This window comes from Pongo abelii, chromosome 23 (assembly GCF_028885655.2).
Source record: "Pongo abelii isolate AG06213 chromosome 23, NHGRI_mPonAbe1-v2.0_pri, whole genome shotgun sequence".
Lineage (NCBI taxonomy): Eukaryota > Metazoa > Chordata > Mammalia > Primates > Hominidae > Pongo > Pongo abelii.
The window spans coordinates 28,912,526-28,927,896 of record NC_085929.1 but is presented as its reverse complement, the minus strand read 5'-3'; the positions used below and the strand labels follow the sequence as shown (position 1 = coordinate 28,927,896).

The following is a 15,371-nucleotide window of genomic DNA, read 5'->3' as shown; positions in this document are numbered from 1 at the left end:
AGCAAGCCTGGACCCATGGCTGAGCCATTCCCTATGCCCTGCTGCCCACTGGTGAAACGGAGATGCCACCTCCGGAGGCTCTGGAGGGGACAGGTGGCTCACGGAGGCACAGGTGCCCTAGGAGACAGGAACTCTAGCCCCGAGGGCAGAGGGTGTGCACAGGCTGCTCTGAGGAAGGCACTGATGGGGGTTTGGGTGTTGCGGGGCAGCGCTGCTGCAGAGGTGCTGCACTCAAGTCCATGGAGTGTGTGACACCAGGGGAGCAGTTAGGAGGGGTACAGCTACTGCTCTAGAAACAACAATGTGCTTTTCAAGTGGCTCAAAAACCCCTAAACTGCTATTTTCATCCTTGCAAATGTATTTATCTAAGACAATATCATTGACAAAATAACACCTGCACCTGACCAGTCCTGAGGAAGCCTGCACTTTCTGTGGCCATTCTCTATTTTCTAGCTCCACAGCAGGCACTGGATCACCTGATTCCCTCTATGGCAGGGGCTATTAGTACCCCTTTCAGAGACCAGGAACCTGAGACCCAGATGTAGTCACTTGCCCAGGGCCACTCCACCTGGAGTTGGCCATGACCCACTGACTGTGACGTGTGCTCTCCAGGGATACCCTGTGGCGGTCCCAGCTCCGCATGCCTGCCATCGCCTGCAGCACACACCTCTGAGTTCCGTTTGGGAGACCCCTGAGGACGCCCAGTGCCCACATCTGCATGGACCCGATGTGCTGAGCCGGCTCTGGAAAGAAGTCTCTCCCGCCGGCATGCTGCTCACCAAGCGCTGCCTCCTGTCCCACACTGTTCCTACAAAGGCACCAGGATTCTGACCCTCGGGTGAGAGCTCCAGGTGCCTTTGGGTCTCCGCTTTGAGGACCTGTGATGCCCGCTCATCTGTCTCCCTGCCGTGCCCTCCACCGGCCCAGCCTACCCTTGCTGACTTGTCTTCCACATGTGCCTAAAGTTGGCCCCGCTCTGTTCCTCCTCTGTGGGCCTTGGGGACTGTTTCACTGGCTTCCCAGAGGACTTCCAGTAGAAGCAGCCCCCAGGAAGCTCCCAGTCAGTGTCCTGCTCCTGCGGCCTGGAGCCCAGCTCGAGTCAGGCTCTCCCACGCCCTCCTCTCTCATCGCCTCCCTGGCCCATGCCACTCTCAGGGCGGCTTGATCCTGGTCGCCGTCCCTGTGTCCAGCTCTCCAGTCTACACCTGTACTTCTGCAGGCCCCTGCTCTTCACTGGTGGGTGTGGAAGGGCCCCACTGACCGAGCTTTCATTTAAATGCTACTTCTGTCATCTGGAAATACATTTTTCTGTTGCTAGCTGGCTTCGCCCTGACTGGACACGCTGTGACCTGGCCACCCCTCCAGGAAGACTCCGGGAGGCTTCAGCTCTGGCCTCAGGGCAGGCTCCTCCAGTGGCAGTGCTGACCTTGGGAGGTCTGGGGAGCTTCCTGTGCATTGGGGCTTGTGGGCCCCATCCCTGCCTCTACCTCCTATACATAGCACCACACCCTAAGCTGTGACAACCAAACATTCCCTGGGGCCACAGTCACTCCTGGCTGACAGCCACTGTTCTGGGGGAAGCGTGCGCGGCCACTTTCTTTTTTTTGTTTGTTTTTCTTGAGACGGAGTCTCGTTCTGTCGCCCAGGCTGGAGTGCAGTGGCGTGATCTCTGCTCACTGCAAGCTCTGCCTCCTGGGTTCACGCCATTCTCCTGCCTCAGCCTCCTGAGTGGCTGGGACTACAGGCTCCTGCCACCACGCCCGGCTAATTTTTTGTATTTTTAGTAGAGATGGGGTTTCACCATGTTAGCCAGGATGGTCTCGATCTCCTGACCCTGTGATCTGCCCGCCTCAGCCTCCCAAAGTGCTGGGATTACAGGCGTGAGCCACTGCGCCCGACCCTGTGCTCAGCCACTTTCTATCTGTGGCTCTGTCCTCTGGACTCTCTTCTGGGCCCACGTGGCTCGGAGTGGGTGGCTGGCAAGGCCAGTAGGCCTCTGGCAGCACTGATGGCCCTGCTCACTCATTACTGCCTGAGTGTTGAGGAGGCTGTGTGTTTAAGCCCCTGACAGGGACCACATGGGTAGGACAGAGTGGCTGTGATCAGCCAGCTGAGGGCAGCCTTCCCTCAGGTGCGTCTGAGCCCAGCTGTCTCCTCCCAGCAGCCAGGTCCAGAGACCTCCAGGTGTGGTCTCAGAGCCTCAGCAGCTTTTCCTCTCCATTCCCTCTGCAGGGGCCCTGTGGGCACCTCAGGAAGAACCACAAGCACTGTCACCAAGGGCTAGGAGATGTCACAGAACAGTCCAAAACACTGGAGGTGACAACTTAGGGTGAAACTCAATGCAACACTGATGCAGGGATCACAGGCCTCCACGGAGTCTGAGCCAACAGCCACAGCCCAGGAGCCATGAGAATGAGACCCCTGTACTGGACAGGAAGTGGCAAGTATCCATGTGTCCTGTGAAGATACTCAGGAACGCCTAAGGCCAACTCCATAAGTAACACCCTCAGGTCAAGTCCAGAGTCTCTGGGCACAAGGAGCCCTTGGGAATTGGCTCAGCTGCGTCACACAGCACCGACAAGGGCCCTCTTATACAACTCCACCTCACCCCTGCGGGGAGATGTTCAGGTCAAGCAGAGGATGTTAATGCCTTCAGGGTCTTGGGGGTCCCTCCAGGCAGCCCAACCTGTCTAGCAGATGCCCAGATCCCGGTCTGAGAATGATACTAAGAAACCTCTCACCAGCAGAAAAAAAACACTGTTTCTTTTTCCTCTCAAATGATCCTCCCACCTCAGCCTCTAAAGTAGCTGGGATTACAGGTGCACAGGACCGTATCCAGCTTTGAAACAAATATTTTGAGTGTGATTTATTTTCTTCCTTTCTTTTTTCCGAGACAGAGTCTCACTCTGTCACCCAGGATGGAGTGGAGTGGCGCGATCTCTGCTCACTGCAACCTCCACCTCCTGGGTTCAAGCGATTCTCCTGCCTCAGCCTCCCAAGTAGCTGGGATTGCAGGAGTGCACCACTACACCCGGCTAACTGTTGTATTTTCAGTAGAGATAGGGTTTCACCATATTGGCCAGGCTGGTCTTGAACTCCTGACCTCAAATGATCTGCCCACCTCGGCCTCCCAAAGTGCTGGGATTACAGGCGTGAGCCACCACATCCAGCCTTTGAATGTGATTTTAATTTAGGTTTTTAAGTTCCTCAAATCTTTTTTTTTTTTTTTTTTTTTTTTTGAGACAGGGTCTCACTCTGTTGCCTACAGCAGTGGTGTGATCATAGCTCACTGCAGCCTCTGACTCCTGAGCTCAAGTGATCCTCCCTTCTCAGCCTCCCGAGTGGCTGGTACCACAGATGTCCATCATTACACCTGGCTAATTTTTTGTAAAGATGGGGTCTTGCCATGTCGCCCAGGCTGGTCTCAAACTCCTGGGCTCAAGCACTCCGCCCACCTCAACCTCCCAAAGCGCTGAGATTACAGGTAAGTTCCCAAATCTTGATAGGAAGTAAAGTAGGTGCCAAGAAGTGAATCTTGCCACACTGTGTTTTGGTAGAGTGAAACCCACACGTAACTGCTGCGAAAAGAATCAACTCCATAAAACTCTACAAGTCTTTCAATCCGAACAGTTTTTAAGGGGTGCTAGCTTACTCCCAATTCTTACTTTATGTTGTAAATATGGTCTCCCATTAATACTAATCCCCCCACCCACCATGAAGATCCCCTGGTGAAGCTCAGAGCCAGGTCTCAGGAACAAGAGGGAAGGGGTGTGACCCCCAAAGCCATCAGGAAGCACACCAAGGCAGGAAGGCGGGAGGAAACAGGGGCCCGGGCCACCAACCTTGTAGAGATGATCCTTCTTGCAGAGCTCCACGCTCTGGGCCCACCAGTTATTGCCCTTGTACAAATAGGCCGCAATGCGCCTGAACTCCATCAGCTGATGCTTCTCCAGCCGCTGAGCCAGGCTGATGTTGTCAAAGTTGTCATAGGCATCGATAGATGCCCTTAAGCCCTAGGAAGACAGCCTTTCTGTGAGGGATGGGACACTGTGACATGGGCTGCCTACACATGGAGCAGGCACCTTGTGTTACTTGATGGCTGTTGCTATCAGCACAGCCTTAGAAAGGCCCCTACCCATATATCCACTGGTGTCCTGTGGGGCCTGCACACCCTCCTGTGCAAAGGCAGCCTGCTTTGAGAACAGAATGGCAGTTGTAGGGGAGGAGCCCAGCCCACCCAGGACAGGGCTCCCTCCTGCACACCCACCTGATAGTCCTCCTCCTCTGTCAGCAGGCGGTTGAGTGCCTCATTCACACTCCTGTTGTTGTGGCTCTGGACTGACCGCAGGTAAGGCTTCACCAGGGGCAGCTGACCTGCCTGACAAGTTGAGGGAACCGTCAAGGCACTTGGCCAAGCGTGTTATGGGGACACTAGGCAGGGGCACAGGTGGGCATGTGTGTGCCATCCACTTGAATGGTCCAGCTCTGGAGCCAAGGGCACCTTCTGGACACCTAGAACCAAAAGACCTATACTCACACAAAGAGGACTGTCTGGGCGATTCAGTGGATGCCAGTGTCACCACAGACATTCACACCTTAGAGACACCAGGGTTTGGTTCCAGACCACCACTATAAAGTGAATATTGCAATAAAGTGAGTCGTATTAATTCATGTTTATACTATATTGTAGCCTGTTAAGTGTGTAACAGCATTATGTCTACAAAAACAGAGTACACACCTTAATTAAAAATATTGTAGTGCTAAAGAATGCTAACAATCATCTGAGCCTTCAGTGAGTCGGAATCTTTTTGCTGGGGAGGGTCTTGCCTCAATGTTGATGGCTGCTGATTCATCCAAGTGGTGGCTGTTGAAGGCTGGAGAGACTGTGGCAATTTCTTTTTCTTTTTTTTTTTTTGAGATGGAGTCTTGCTCTGTCGCCCACACTGGAGTGCAGTGCCATGATCTCGGCTCACTGCATCCTCTGCCTCCCAGTTTCAAGCAATCAAGTCTCCTGACTCAGCCTCCCGAGTAGCTGGGACCAGGTGCCTGCCACCACGCCCGGCTAATTTTTGTATTTTTAGTAGAGACGGGGTTTCACCATATTGACCAGGCTGGTCTCGAACTCCTGAACTCAGGTGATCTGCCCACCTCTGCCTGCCAAAGTGCTAGGATTACAGGCATGAGCCACTTCGCCCAGCCGGCAATTTCTTTCTTTCCTTCCTTTTTTTGTGGGGGAGACGGAGTGCAGTGGTGCAATCTTGGCTCACTGCAATCTCTGCCTCCTGGGTTCAAGCGATTTTCCTGCCTCAGCCTCCTGAGTATCTGGGATTACAGGTGCGCGCCCACCACGCCTGGCTAATTTTTGTATTTTTAGTAGAGACAGAGTTTCACCACGTTGGTCAGGCTGGTCTCGACCTCCTGACCTCATGATCCACACGCCTCGGCCTCCCAAAGTGCTGGGATTACAGGCGTGAGCCACTGCGCTCGGCTGGCAATTTCTTAAAATAAGACATCAATGAGGTTTGCCTCACTGACTGACTCTTCCCTTTATGTAAGACCACTCTGGACTTGTGTTGCATAAAACAAGATCAACTAAACAAACAAAAAGACTGCTGTGCAGCATGCAATGCTCTTTGATAGCACTGTACTCACAGGAGAACATTTTTCAAAATTGGTCTCAGTCCTCTCCAACTTTGCTGCCGCTTTATCAACTAGGTTTATGCACTATTCTAAATCCCCTGTAGTCATTTCAACAATGTTCACAGCATCCGCCCCAGGAGTAGATTCTATCTTAAGAAACCACTTTCTTTGCTCATCCCTAAGAAGCAGCTCCTCATCTGTTCAAGTTGGATCCTAAAATTGCAGCAATTCAGCCCCTTCTTCAGGCTCCACTTCTAATTCTAGTTCTCCTGCTGTTTCCCCCACTTCTGCAGTGACTTTCTCCACTGAAGTCCTGAACCCCCAAAGTCATCCATGAGGGTTGGAATCCACTTCTTCCAAATTCCTGTTAATATATGGATATTTTCCTTATATACCAGTGTCTTTACTTATTTGTTTCCAGCTTCTTACTGATACACGATAGTTGTGCATATTAATTGGGCATATGTAATATTTTGATACATATACACATGTAGAATGATCAAATCAGGGTAATTAGGATGTCCATCACCTCAAGCATTTATCATTTCTTTGTGTTGGGAACATTTCAAATCTTCTCCTTTAGCTATTTTGAAATGCACAATAATTTATTATTTTTTTTGAGATGGAGTCTCTCTGTTACCCAGGCTGGAGTGCTGTGGTGCGATCTCAGCTGACTGCAACCTCCTGGGTTCAGGCGATTCTCCTGCCTCAGCCTCCCAAGTAGCTGGGACTACAGGTGCCTGTCACCACATCTGGCTAATTTTTGTATTTTTAGTAGAGACGGGGTTTCACCATGTTGGCCAGGCTAGTCTCGAACTCCTGACCTCGGGTGATCTGCCTGCCTTGGTCATCCACCCACCTTGGCCTCCCAAAGTGTTGGGATTACAGGCATAAGCCACCATTCCCGACCATTAATTAGCCTAATTTCAATGTTGTTGTGTCTCAGGGAATAGGGAGGCCCAAGGAAAGGAAGAGGGACCAGGGCACGGCCAGTCAGCGGAGCAGTCAGAACACATACAACATTTATCCATTAAGTTTCCCTTCTTATAGGGGCATGGTTTGTGGCATCCCAAAACAATTACAATAGTAACATCAAAGATTGCTGGTTGTGTGCACTGGCTCAAGCCTATAATCCCAGCATGGGAGGAGGCCAAGGCGGGAAGATTGCTTGAGGCCAGGACTTCAAGGATGCAGTGAGCTATGACCATGCCACTGCACTCCCACCTGGGCAACAGAGCAAGACTGTCTCAAAAAAAAAAAAAGATCACTGATCACAGATCACCATAACATATATAATGACAAAATTTGAAATATTGTGAGAAATCCTAAAATGTGACACAGAGACACGAAGTGAGCACATGCTGTTGGAAAAATGGTGCTGATCGACTTTCTCAATGCAGGGTTACAAACCTCCAATCTTTTTTTTTTTTTTTCTTTTGAGACAGAGTCTCACATTGTCGCCCAGGCTGGAGTGCAGTGGCACAATCTTGGCTCACTGCTAGTTCTGCCTCCCGAGTTCACGCCATCCTCCTGCCTCAGCCTCCCAAGTAGCTGGGACTACAGGTGCCCGCCACCACGCCCAGCTAATTTTTGTAGTTTTAGTAGAGACGAGGTTTCACTGTGTTAGCCAGGGTGGTCTCGATCTCCTTCCTGACCTCGTGATCCGCCTGCCTCGGCCTCCCAAAGTGCTGGGATTACAGGCGTGAGCCACCACACCCGGCCACAAACCTCTAATCTTTTAAAAAACACAGAATTTGAGAAGCACAGTAAAATGAAGCATGATACGGGAGGTATTCCTGTATCTGAAACCTAAAACAGTTTGATACACTGGTGAATATTCAAGTCAGCTGGGCGTCATTTCAAAAACTATAAAGGTGCTATCATTCAGATGACTTTGTTAGAGCTAGCCCAATACACTCTTCTACCTGGGGTTTTGGTTGACTCACCTTTGAAAAGAAACTGACTGTCCGGGTGTGGTCCAGCCGGGGTGACAGCACCAGCAGCAGGTCATTGATGAGCAGTGGTTTGTAATCCAAATAGAACTGCAGGGCTCTGTAACAGAGCTCGACGTTGGCAACCTGTGGTGAGCAAAGCTGAGGGTCAGTCCTTGCCCCTGTCTCCAGATACCCCAGGGCTCCTTCCAGTTTTTGCTCAAATGGCACTTTACTACTGAGGCCTGCCACGACTACCCCCTATAAGACTCAATGGCCTGTGAAGGTGCCTCCTCTCATCCCTGAGGTATTTTGTCCCCCAGCACTGACACACCGAGCATTTTTCTTAAGAGGCCAGCCTCAGGGTTTCCTGCCTCAACCCAGCACCTACACCAGTATCTGATGCAGGGTCCATGATCACCCAGTATCTGCTGAATGAATGAATGAAGTATAATCAGCCAGAATAAAGCCCCACAGCAAAACCAAACAACACAGTATGTTTCCATCCAAGCAAGATTACCCCAGCCTTCCTTTGAAGCCTCAGCCTGAACCATAACCAAGTGGACAGCACATCCTGTGACATCACCAGAGCTTTTGAGCTGAAACACTGTGGTGCTCAGACCCTGGGTGAGACCCGAAGGCCAGCCCACGCAGAGAGTGGACCACTCTGGGTAGACCCTGTGCCTGTGCTCCTGGGTCTTGAGATTTGGCCAGGCTGCTGTGTCTCTTAGCACTTTCCCCACTGGTCTGCTACCATTCTCTTGCTGGGCGATGTCATCTTTTTTTTTTTTTGAGACGGAGTCTCATTCTGTCACCCAGGCTGGAGTGCAGTGGCGCGATCTCGGCTCACTGCAAGGTCCGCCTCCCAGGTTCATGCCATTCTCCTGCCTCAGCCTCCTGAGTAGCTGGGACTACAGGCGCCTGCCACCATGCCTGGCTAATTTTTTGTATTTTTAGTAGAGACGGGGTTTCACCGTGTTAGCCAGGATGGTCTCGATCTCCTGACCCTGTGATCTGCCCACCTCGGCTTCCCAAAGGGCTGGGATTACAGGAGTGAGCCACCGCGCCTGGGATCCACCCGCCTCGGCCTCCGAAAGTGCTGGGATTACAGGTGTGAGCCACCACGCCCGGCCCTGGTGATGTCACTTGGTGGCTTGCTGACTGTGGCATCGATGTCCAGGGCCTGGACACAGCTCTGTTCAGGGAGCATGCAAGCCAGATAGGCATGAACCAAGCCAGTGGTGATGAATGTGTCTGCATGAGTGTGGGGGTCCCGGGGTGTGCACAGGGCACAGCTGGAGCTAAAGCCATGCTGGGATCCCAGGGTGATCACCATTGGAGCATCCTGCACTGCTGGGTTTGGGTGACCTGGCAAAAATGTGGGGCCCGATGGGATCTTCTGACTGAAAGGGGTCTAATGGTCCCACTATGGCTTACTGACCACTTCAGGCTGTCTTCTTTCTCCTTCTCTTTCCCTTTTGTGCTAGAGCACTCACTGTCACCAGAGATTCTGACCCAGACAGGCAACAGGGTCCCTAGTACCCACCACCATGGATGCAGAGCAGAACGGTGACCTGGCCCCATCACAAAGCTTCACCTACGGCACTGGTGGGCCCCCAGACTCTGCCACAGGCCACTGTGGGTCCGCTCGTATTGGAGCTCTAGGACCTGTCAGCCTTCCAGGCTGGCCCTTTACTCAGCAGCAGCAGGGCCAGGACATGGGGGCCTCAACTAGACATTGAAGAAGCAGAGGGCAGTCACGATGTGATGTGGGGCTGAAAAGAAGGGTAGGGACTCAAGTTCATCTTCTGTGGCGAATCACCTCCTCAAAGCCCCACCTGCTTCCCCGCCAACCACAAGGCTCCGCAGGCCTCCTGTGAAGGAGAGGAACCATCCAAGGACAAGCCCATTTCACTGAGGCTCTTGCAGGCATCACGCGAGTGGACAGACTTGAAGTGGGGCACCAGCAGTCCTAGCTTCCCTTGCCAGACACCTGGTACCATGTGCACTCTTGGCCCTTTCAACAGGTCCATGCAGCATGGCCGGAATGCCGTTTAAGGTGGAGCACAACTGCGATGTTCCCACCCAGCTCCTCTGGTGCTGAGGCCTGCAGGGACACACATCTCTGTTGGGCTAAGCTGCTGGGATCTGGAGCCCTCTGCACTACAGGAGTAATGGAGTGGGGGGCCCCTGTGGAGCGTCCTCCAGATCCAAGCTCAAAGACAGGATGGGGTGAGTCCACCAACCACGTGCCAGGACATGGAGCACTGGCAGGCCCGTGCCCACTAGCATGGTCAGCAAGGACAGCCAGCACCCGAGAAGACATGGTAGTATCCCTGTTTTATAGAAGGGAAAACTGAAGGCTGGGCGTGGTGGCTCACGCCTGTAATCCCAGCACTTTGGGAGGCCAAGGCGGGCGGATTTTGTCTGGAATTTATTCCTTCTGGCGGGTTCTTGGTCTCACTGACTTCAAGAATGAAGCCGCAGACCCTCGCGATGAGTGTTACAGCTCTTAAAGATGTTGTGTCCAGAGTTTGTTCCTTCAGATGTTCAGAGGTGTGAGTTACTTCCTTCTGGTGGGTTCGTGATCTGGCTGACTCCACAAGTGAAGCCCCAGACCTTCGCAGTGTTACAGCTCTTAAATGTAGTGCGGACTCAATGAGTGAGCAGCAGCAAGATTGATTGTGAAGAGCAAAAGAACAAAGCTTCTAAAGGGTGGAAAACGACCAGAGCAGGTTGCCACTGCTAGCTCGGGTGGCCAGCTTTTATTCCCTTATTTGGCCCCGCCCACATCCTGCTGATTGGTCCATTTTACAGAGCGCTAATTGGTCCATTTTACAGAGTGCTGATTGGTATATTTTTACAGAGTGCTGATTGGTGCGTTTACAATCCTTTAGCTACATGCAGAGTGCTGATTGGTGCACTTACAATCCTTTAGCTAGACACAAAAGTTCTCCAAGTCCCCACCCTACCCAGAAGTCCAGCTGGCTTCACCTCTCAAGATCACCTGAGGTCAGGAGTTTGAGACCAGCCTGCCCAACATGGTGAAACCCTGTATCTATTAAAAATACAAAAATGAGCCAGGCGTGGTGGTGGGCACCTGTAATCCCAGCTACTCTGGAGGCTGAGGCAGGAGAATCACTTGAGGCTGGGAGGCGGAGGTTGCAGTGAGCCGAGATCGCGCCACTGCACTCCAGCCTGAGTGACAGAGTGAGACTCTGTTTCAAAAAAATTAATAATAAAACAAAAAAAGAAGAGAAAACTGAAGCTGAGACTCCGTCACAAGCTCCAGGGTAGCTGGCTGGCGTGCTGTGCTGCACAACCTGAAAGAAGCGCCCACCGGATGCCAGGCACCTGCCATGGACCACTTGGTCAGGAGGAAACCTGATGTCCATTGTATGGATGGGATAACGAGGTTCACAGCGGTGACACCCCTAGCCCACATGGAGAGAGACAGTGAATGGCTGAGCTGGGGTGCCCCCTGAGTTAGCAAGCCCCCCTGCTCAGGCTGCTGCTGGCCCAGCCCTATGGCTAAGTGGATTCCTGCTATTGTGTGCCCCAAATACAGACTGGATGTTTTCCACCTGATTGGACCCCTGCAATGGCGAGTATCCTCCTGCCTCCTTCACACCTGAGCTGACAGTGTCTGTCTCCCACACGGCAGGGTGTAGTAGAAGCATCATGAGTCACACAAGGAACTGGACTCGGCCATCAGCCCTGCAGGCACCAGGTGCTGCTCTCCCACACAGCGAGTCTCAGCTGTCCCACTATTATTTTATATGCCACTAAGAAACAAAAGCATGGCCACTTCTACCACAGCTCAGCAATTTTTAAAAACACCCTTATATCAGAAGAGTTACAATGTGAATAAAATACACACAGGATTGATCAAGTATGGATTTTCCAGCACACAGACAAATCTACAAGGCAGCAGCCATGTGTGCCAGGCCACAGTAAAGTATGCTGGCAATACTCCCTCCAGCAACCTGCAGACTCTGCTGAGGGTGGGACACCCCATCAAAGGCCCCCACCTTCACATACCACCATGCCCAGTAACGTGGATGTCCTCCAACAAGAAGCTCGGGCTTGTGGCCTGGTGCTCAATACTGGGGTCCTTCAAAATAGTTTCCAGGAAAGGCAGAGGCTGAAGGCCTCACCCGGCAGCACACGTGCCACTCACGCCCACCCTCAGTACCACATGTGGAAAAGAAGGTGCATGAGCGAGGCCACAGCTCACTGCCGTGCCACTCCAGTCACAAGTGGACTGTGACAAGTTAGTTACCCAAAGACCATGGCACAAGGCGCAGATACCCAATGCAAAGGGATGGGGGCTGAGGATAAAGAATTCCAGCCCCTTCACCAGACTCACATACAGGGCTGGAGAGGGGTGGGTCCTGAGGTTGAACTCTCTAAAAGACCAGAAACAAAACAACAAAGGCTCACTTGACCATGGCACCCAACTTGACACCACCCAACAGTGTGGCTGCTGGCAGAGGAACTCGGGTCCCAGTTTAGTCCAGTGAGGCTATAGGATGGAGGCCCACTCCCAGACAGGTAAGGCTGCTGGTGCTGGGGAGAGACATGAACTGAAAAAAAAAAAAAGGTCCGATGGTGAAAAATAACCACAGGAAGTGGGGGTGGGAGCCCTGAACTGATAGGGCAGAAGGAAGAACGAATTGAGGCCTGGCCACAAGGGTGTGGTATGGTGGGAGGGGCGGGCAGGTAGGGCCACAGGGCCGCAGGGACACGGCTGCATGCTGGCCTGACCCCGCCCACGGCTCAGCTGTGCATTGCTAGACGGGTCACCTGCCCTTCTTAAGTGTCAGCTCCCTTCAAAGATGGAATTACTACCATCTGCCCAGAGGGTGGTGGACTCATACAAGTGAACGCACACACAGCATGGGGGCATGCTGGCACTCATTCCAATCCCACCTGCCCATTCCCTCGCACCCAGAATAGGGCCTGGCAGAGGCTGGCAGGAGCCAGCGCTCTGTATCCCCTCTTACCTTGGTAATGATGTCCTTGAACTGACCCTCCTTCCAAGCCTCAGTGGGGTGGCTCATCATGGTGAGCACAGCATTGTCGTACTCCTCGTACTTGTCATAGAGGAACACCAGCTCAGCCCACAGGTGTGCCTGCTCTGCAGCCCTCAGCACCTGGAAAAAGAGGCCAGGGTCGGCTTGTGCTGCACGTGGCCACAGCTGCCAGACTGCAAGGAGCACACGGTACCTTTGGGATGTTGACACGGGACCAGAAAAGCTCCAGATGCTCCAGCATCTTCTGTGGCTTGAATTTGGAGTAGAGGATGGCCAGCTCTGTGAACATGCCCATATGGGCCCGCTCCAGGCCCAGGGTCACCTCCAACAGCGAGATCAGCTCCTCAAAGTAGCCACGATCCTAGCAGACCAACAGCCACACACGGGGCAAAGTGATTGCATGCCTCCTGCAGCCACCCTCCAGCTCATGCCCACGCCACAGGGACTGTGCTTGTGACTGGGAATGATCCCGAGGAGGCACGTGTGAAGAAAACGTGTATACATACTGTGCTACAGATCATGCCATTTACTTAGCAACTTATTGGATCATCTGACAATTACCAGTGGCACACTGCACTACAATTTTCAAGTTTAGTAAGTGCAAATTAGTATTGCCAATTTTATTTAAGGAATTAGAAAAAAAAAATAGGAAGTGTGTGGTAACAGGTCTGGGAATGATTTGTTTTAATCCCTTGCTACAGCTCATTACTGAGATCCTGGCTCCAACAAGCCTTCAACTCCACTTATGATGCCATGCGGCTGTTGTTTCACTGTGTCCCTAATTATGATGGCCAGCCCCTTGCATTCAGCCCCACACGCCTGTGACACTCTCCCTGGACAAGACCAGATGTCTGGTTACAGCCTGCTCAGCATGCAGAAACCCTGGAGAAACACCCAGCCATGTGACCCTTTCCCTTTACTCTAACGACCACAGCCCTGGGAGGGTCCAACCTAGAGGACTGCCTCACACCTCTTGTTTTCCCAAGGAGGACACCCTTCTGTGCCCCCTCCACTCTCAGACTAACCTCATTTCCCAGTGGCACACTTGTCTGCTGGCAGCATCTGCACCCCCCAATCAGCTACAGACACGCCGCCTGTGCTCCTGTCTGGAACCTGCCCAGCCTGCAGCTCCATCCCACCTGCTTGCCTGCCAAGGCCACCGCTCTGATGACTCCTCATTTCTCTTCTGCCTTATCTTCACTCTCCACAGCTGGGTTCAGCAAGCATCCCGCTAATCCTCCCATCCTAAACACCCTCTTGACCCAATGTCCCTGCTAGCTACCATCCCATTTTTTCTACTTCCTTTTGCAGCAAAAAGTCCTCACAACAACTGTTCCCATTCTTATCCCTGTTCTCTCCAGCCACCATCAGGCTGAGTCCCTCCCAAGCTCCAGGTCGCAAGCAGCCCCCTGGCCCTGCCATCCTGCTGTCTGCTCAGCAGCAGGCCCTGGCCCTGCTGACCGGCCCCTCCTCTCCGGTGCATCCAGGAGCCAGCACGCTCTGTGGGTTTTCTTCCCACTGTACTGGCTGCTCCTGCTGTCCTCCTCAGCCCACCCGTTGGGCAGTCTGGTCTTTTCACCTACACTCATTCCCAGGGGACTGCAGGCAAACACAGATGGATGTGGATCACCTATATGTCAGCAACTCCAGGTTCACTGCTCTAGCTAGGCTCCTCCTCTGTGGAGCTCCAGATCTGTCTCCAGCTGCCTACATGATGCTCCCACCTGAACATCCAGCGGGCAGCTCAAGACTTAGCACCATGTGTCCAAAAAGTAATTCTTGTCCTTCCCTCCCACGCTGCACCTTCAGTCTTCCCCTCATCCACTGGTGATAACTCCGTTCTTTCTACTTGTTCAAGCCAAAACCAAACGGAGTTATCCTTGGCTTTTCTCTCTCACTCCACATCAGTGCATTAGCATATCAAGGTGGCTGCTCATTCAAAGCACACACCCAATCCTGATGGCCTGATCACCTCTCACCCTGTCACCACCACCCTAGTCAGTCACTGTCCCTTCTCGCCTAGACCACTGCAACAGCCTCTAGCTGCTCTCCTGGCTCTTGTCCCTACTCCTCAAGTATGTGGTCTCAGCACATGAGCCACCATGATTCTTTTACCCCCGACAGCCCTGCACACATCCCAAGTACAGCCCGTGACCTTCCTAATGGCCTGAGATCTGGCCCTCCGTCAGCCTCTCTGCCCCATCTCTGGCTCCAGCCCCTTCCTTGAATGCACAGCACACTCCTGCCTCAGGACTTTGCCACTGACCCTTCCCTCAAATGCTCCCATGACCAAATCCTTCCATTTCTTCAGGTCTTTGCTCAAATGTCACCCCCTCAATTGCTGCTACCTTGACTGCCCCTTTATGAAACTCCATCAAGGCACTCCCATGCCCTCAAACCGGCTCCATTTTCCTCTGTAACTGATCACCTTCAAACACACTATATGATTATTCATTAGGTTTGCTGCTTGCCTGCCAACCTTGCTGAATGCCAATTCAATTAAATAGAGGCTTTTCTGTTTTGTTCGCTGACACAATTATTGAGAATAATGCCTAGCACACAGTAGGTACTCAAAGATTTGCTGACTAAATTGTTCTTTTGTCAGCCCTGTACTGCTTGATTACCCTCCCTGTTGGCTTTCCAGTTCATTTCTCAGTGCCTCTCTGGGGGTGGGAAAGCATTTCTCATTGAAAAGCCATCACACCCAGCTAATATCTGGACACTCTGGCGCTGGTGCGAGCCCCTCCAGACGACGTCTCACGTA

General features: G+C 52.5%; 1 protein-coding gene across 5 annotated transcripts in view; it reads right to left on the bottom strand.

Annotated features, from left to right (window-relative positions):
- Positions 1-15,371, bottom strand: part of CLTCL1 (clathrin heavy chain like 1) — a 111,233-nt gene that overhangs the window by 4,445 nt on the left and 91,417 nt on the right. For all 5 annotated transcript variants that reach the window (XM_024239974.3, XM_054543102.2, XM_054543103.2 and 2 more), the window contains 5 exons: positions 12,801-12,968; positions 12,578-12,727; positions 7,587-7,718; positions 4,268-4,378; positions 3,843-4,013 (listed from right to left, as the gene is read on the bottom strand). In XM_024239974.3, the coding sequence (XP_024095742.3) occupies positions 3,843-4,013; positions 4,268-4,378; positions 7,587-7,718; positions 12,578-12,727; positions 12,801-12,968 (732 nt within the window). The remainder of the gene's footprint in view (positions 1-3,842; positions 4,014-4,267; positions 4,379-7,586; positions 7,719-12,577; positions 12,728-12,800; positions 12,969-15,371) is intronic.